Here is a 5,834-nt window from a genome sequence, read left to right on the forward strand (position 1 = left end):
CTCTTGTCGACATTCTAACTGATTCAATAACTAATGTTTACGCTATTTTTTTCTAATTTTTTTCTGCGTTTTCATTTTAAAAATTGTGTACGTTAACATCGCTGAAGAAAAGTTTGAAACGCATACGGTCCTTTTTATCAAACAATATAATAAATTAATTTTTAACATCTTTAGTATATTAATCGCTCGCTTATTGCCTTTATTTTTATTTTGTTTGTTACACTTACATTACTTATAAGTTTTACTTATAAGTTTTACTTGCTCTTTATACAATTGTAAGTGTAATCAGTGCAATAAAAAATTAGAGCAATTAAATTACTAGAGCAAATTAAATTATATCAATTTTTATCTAAGAGGAACTGATGAAATAGATGTCATAGATGTTAACGAAGACGGTCCAGAACTAAGGTTAAGCTTATCCAATTCTTCATCCGCTTTATTATTCTTCAGATCCTGTTGCGTATACAAGAATTTGTTCCATTCATCAATTCTTGGATGAGCTAGATGCTGTATTGAACAAAAAATTAAGTACAACATGTAAGCTTCAGCACGCAATAGTGCCAAATCATCAAAATATCACTATACATACCTCAGCGACGTCATATACCCATATTTTACCAGTATCGTCTCCGACAGTGACATGCAATCCGCTTGGCGTCCATGATACCCTGTTCAGAGCAGGACATCCGTCGACAACGACGCTAGCGGTGGGTACCTCCGTATCCTGATTCAAATTCCACAAATCCAATCTGCCCGAATCGTCAACAGCAGCGAACAGCGCCGGATGTGTTGGAGACCAAGCAACGTCATAAACGTAGTCGCCGTTATGCTCGAAAGAATAGAGTGGCTTGTTCTCTTTCAAACTCCAGAGTTTGATAGTCCAGTCAAGAGAGGATGTCAGAAATAGATGGGAAAAGTCTATACCGCCTTGCACCGCGTGTGCGCTAATGCCAGTGACTGGTCCCTGATGACCCTCGTATGTTTCCGTCAACCCAGCACGGCTACCGTGCCGGCAGGCTATTCAAAAATGTTAAAATGTTAATAATTTTTAAAGTTTATTCTTTAATTTTCACGTACATGGACAACCACACTTACCCGAGTAAACAGTTCCGTCCTCACTTCCCATGACGAAATTGTTAACATCGCCGTGCGGAAAAGCCAAACACGTAGCGGCGATCGCTTTCGATTGCTTTGTGTGTAATTCTAATGCCTCTTGCGGTTGTGACAGCATGTCCAGACTCCACGAGCACAATTTGCCGTCTGTTGAAATGCTAATCAGATTGTGTGCGTTTTGCGTTCCAACGACGTTCAAGCAGTATACTGGATGCTGCAGAATAAATAATGACTTCCTCATTCTCTAAGCTTAGAAGCCAAGAGCTAATTGGCTAATTAAACTATGTTAAAAAATAGTAACTAACGGTATGCGCAGTGGCAGATAAGGGGGTGCGTTGTATGGGAGTCCTTTTTTGTACTCGATTGTCCCATAATACGATTTGACCAGAGTAGGTGCCGCCCAGAATCAAGTTTGGATGGAATCTGGCGAATGTGGTAGACATAACGGGTGACTGACAGTGAAAGATAAACTCTGGAGTTGTTTTCTTGAATTTAGTGTTCCAGATTAGGCATACACCGTCAGGATCATTCGGAGTGTCGTCGTTGTTGTTGTACGAAGCCGCTAAAAGCTCGGGGAACTGCGGCGACCAATCCATGGAGGTCACGCAACGATTACGAGACCATCGCTCACAGATGAACGAGCGATTTAGCCAGAGTCGTTGATGACTCTTCTCATCCCTACAAATTCAGAATTCTTATATCGCAGAACGTATTTACTATCTCAAGCAACTATATTGCTTTAGAAACAAAAGAAGATTAACAAAAAAATCTTTTAATGTAATGTACGAGAATTCTTTATTCGGTCAAAACGGATCTTAGCTTAAATATTTATTTCTGTGTAAATTTATATACATATTTGATTTTTGCAAATTCCGCGCCAAAATCTTTTTTCATCTTCAAACCATCATAAGTAGAACCAGAGTAGTGATAACATTTCTATTAAATTGACAAACAATTTAATAAAAGTGGTATTAACTACTCTGGTTTAATACTTTTTTTGCTAATAAACATCTTCATAAGAATATTAGTAATCAGACATTAATAAGAATCTGCGAACAATTTATTGTGAAAAATCTTTCAATTAGTTTTCTACTTACATTCCATCTTCGCCGTCCATAGTGCCAGCATAATCGGTGTAGATATCAACCGATTCGCTCAATGCTCTTTCTACAATTCTGCTAGTGCGATCGAGGAATCGTTGAAAATCTTCCGATAGAATAATCATTTGCTTTTCTTCTTCACTAAGTTCCCGTACTATAGAATTAATAAAAATCAAGATCAATTTTTTTTCAATTAACAGAAATGATATAAAACATTTATAATTTACCTTCTTTTTTAGGCTTCTCTTTCTCTTTCTCTTGCTCTACCTGTGTAACAGCAGGCTGAACCTCCTTAACTTGCGGTAATCCATGGGGGAGTATTCCTGGTGGAAGTTTACTCTGGAAACCGTCCATGTGCGGCAGGCTATTTTCTTCATCTTCGGCTTGGCCATCATCAAATGTCAAAACTGTGGTGAATAAGCTGGTTCCGCCACAAGTATCCTAACTTGGATATAACTACCTAGCTACTAATCTACTTATTTATTCAAAATTCGCTAATATTCTAATAAACCTATTAAATCTTTTAGAAGTACTGTTTTTTTTTATATATAAAAACTAGTTACTTTTCGACAAATATTGAAACGCTTTAAAGAAAAACATTTATAGAACAATAATCTATTATAGTATCTTGAATTCACATCTATAAAAAAAAACCACTGTGCATTCTGCTAAAATCCTAACATTTTTGTATTTGTTTTTATACTTCAAGTACCGAAAAACACATACTAGCATGATTTAAAAAAAAAAAGAAAAAAATTATATTTGTTTTTTCTTCAGAGTGATATACGTCCTCTAATCTATAATAAATTGCACAGGTAACTATTGACTTGCAAATATTTAATAAAAATCTTATTTCGAAGGAGCAACATCTAGAAGCATTAATAAATGCTATATCAAATAATTTAGATGCCATGCTAGAAAAAAACGTAATATATATACGGGAACAACATTATGAGTGTGAGCCTAGATACATGCAAAATTAGATACATGTACGAAAGGTGGACTGTCAATAAATGACGTTGATTTTATATTTTTCCATTTTGTTTTTTTAATTGCGTCTCTCCACCCTTTGTTGGCATGCAGTGTCAATAAAGTAGAACAATGCGAATAAAAATGAATGTGGATATAAGTAATAAGAAATTATTAATTTTCCCTTTACCAGTAATTAGTAATTACTAATAATTATTAAATTATATACTGAATGTGTAATTACACAGTTCAATAAAAAATACACAAAAAAAGAATAATCGTTTCCCGTAGTTTGGGCACTGAATACGATGTGTATCACTTTATCACAATTACAATTTTGAAAAATTTACAGTTAAAAATTGCAAGAAGGATTTTTAAAGTACTTTGTATAGTAAATTATAATTACGATATGTTAAAGAAGTTTTACTACAATCAACATTAAATATATTTTAAAAGAAATTCGTCAGCAATTACATTTTTCAAAAAGTATTTGTAATTAATATAGGGACTATTGAATTATAATTGCGCCTTATGTATATCATTAAAGAAATCTATCGAATATTTTTTTAATCATTCACATTTAAAAATTCTTCAGATTCTTGAATATTAACGTAATATCAACATTAATAAACTTAAAATAAAATCAAAAAGCAAATGATAAAATTGAAAAATGTTTGAATTTTTTAAATAATTTATATATAGGCATTGATACATAAAGTTAAATTTTTATTAACTCTCTTTGACATTAAATTAGTATTTAGTGATCTAAAAATCTCTTTTTGAATAACAATTAAAAAAGGTAAATGTACCAAGGATTCCGTATATTGACCTTAAAAAAATACTTTTTTGATAGATCTTTTGAATATGGATCCTAATGGCCAATATATAAATCGCAACTTGATAATAAATCCTATATTAATAATAAGTATCTTTTTAATCATAATCGACAAAATAAAAATTTAATTTTTAATAAAAAAATTTACTTGTTAAGGAAAATATTCCTAATAATATATATTTAATTTTGGAATGAAACTTCTCTAATATGTCACACATCGTTATATAATAATTCGGTCCGACTCGATCACAACCGGCTCACATAAAAGAATACGGCTGGTTTCGCGTCCATGACATCGCTGTATTTGTTTAATGTCAAGACATTTCCGTGTCTCTAGATATGCTAAAATGCGCTAAAATAGCAATAAATTTTTGCTCTTAAAGTTGCTTTTTTGTGACTTCAACTCCACACTTTCCAAAATTGTGATATGATAAATAATTTGATAAATACGATCGTATTTATGGCTCCAAAAGCTGGGAAATTTATCTTCAATCTTATGCTAAAAGTCTGTTTTGTTAAATAGTGCTGTCAATTGGAATCACGTGTAAGGACGTAATAATTGCGTGAGGTTTTATTTCTCTTTTAATGATCAATGATAAATAAATGAAGATCAAAATGAAATTGAAAGAAGTGGGATCATAATCGCGATCATGTGAATTAATTCTTCTTTAAGGTTCCTGAGTATAATTAATCACATTGGATCGTGATAATCAAGAAATGATACGTTAAAATTTTTTGCATGTTATTTTTAAATAAAGAGAGAGAATTTAGATAAAACAAAATATAATAAAATCGCTTTAAAATACTTAAATCGCTTTAAAATACGTAAAAATGGGCCGAAGTTATACTTACCTCTCTTGACAGTCAGTAAATAATCATAAAAGACATGTGAAGTGCGTTTACCAGTGTTTATTCAATGTGCATGCATAGCCTATTTTTACGTGATTTTTACAACCATTTACTGATTGTCACAAGGATAAAGCAGGGATAGCTTCGATTCATTTTCACAAGTGCTTTAAAGTGATCTTATTATCTTTTGTATTCAAATTTTCTTTACTTACAAATAACATGCAAGAAATTTCAACATATTATCTTTCACTTATGACATCACGATCCTATGCAACTACTCAGAAGCCTGAAATAAGCAAACAGACACGAATGCATAGCAAGTGGAGACGATTTAACGCAACTTTCCAGATCTCATGCAATATCGATTAAATTTACAACATCTATACATCAAGTACGACAATTAAAATAAAGTATATCTACAATTTTCTGTCGCTTCTTAAAAATAATTTAAAAAAAGGATAAATTTTTTATCAAATATTAAAGTGTTAAATTCTAAATATTCCTCAGTGTCATTAGGTAAATTAAAGTTATTTTAAAAAAATAACAATATAAAATATTTTTGCATGCGCAATAAAGCAAACTTATCTAGATTGCGTAAAGAGAAATGTAATAAAAAATATATATAAAATAAAACAAATCAATAAAACAAATTAAGCAATTTATAAATGCTAGGGGTGATTTCTTCCCTTCAGTGCATAGATAAGATAAAGACGACAAATTACGTGACGAAATTATTTTTAGGCGCAATTACTTTGTGAAAGTATAAGGTAGAATTATGGACATGTTTGTGAAATAATTAGGTAAAGTAAACCGTCTCTAGAGAGAAAGTACCTACCTGTGAACTCGTCCTCCCATTCTAAACCAGGATTTAGATTGTACTCGTCTTGAAGGAGGGAAAAGAGAAAATGTCAATCAATTTGATATTCAATTTGTCGGAATTGTTTATTACGTTTTATATATATATATAT

General features: G+C 31.7%; 1 protein-coding gene across 5 annotated transcripts in view; it reads right to left on the minus strand.

The window, feature by feature from the left end:
• Nucleotides 1-345: 345 nt before the first annotated feature.
• LOC108686476 (cytoplasmic dynein 1 intermediate chain-like) overlaps nt 346-5,834 on the minus strand; it is a 23,292-nt gene continuing 17,803 nt past the window's right edge. For 3 of the 5 annotated variants that reach the window (XM_018191812.1, XM_018191811.1, XM_018191808.1), the window contains 7 exons: nt 5,702-5,749; nt 2,441-2,620; nt 2,211-2,367; nt 1,419-1,791; nt 1,096-1,327; nt 590-1,017; nt 346-507 (listed from right to left, as the gene is read on the minus strand). In XM_018191812.1, the coding sequence (XP_018047301.1) occupies nt 346-507; nt 590-1,017; nt 1,096-1,327; nt 1,419-1,791; nt 2,211-2,367; nt 2,441-2,620; nt 5,702-5,749 (1,580 nt within the window). The remainder of the gene's footprint in view (nt 508-589; nt 1,018-1,095; nt 1,328-1,418; nt 1,792-2,210; nt 2,368-2,440; nt 2,621-5,701; nt 5,750-5,834) is intronic. The other 2 variants (XM_018191809.1, XM_018191810.1) reach the window with 2 other exon arrangements.

Source organism: Atta colombica, unplaced genomic scaffold (assembly GCF_001594045.1).
Source record: "Atta colombica isolate Treedump-2 unplaced genomic scaffold, Acol1.0 scaffold183, whole genome shotgun sequence".
Lineage (NCBI taxonomy): Eukaryota > Metazoa > Arthropoda > Insecta > Hymenoptera > Formicidae > Atta > Atta colombica.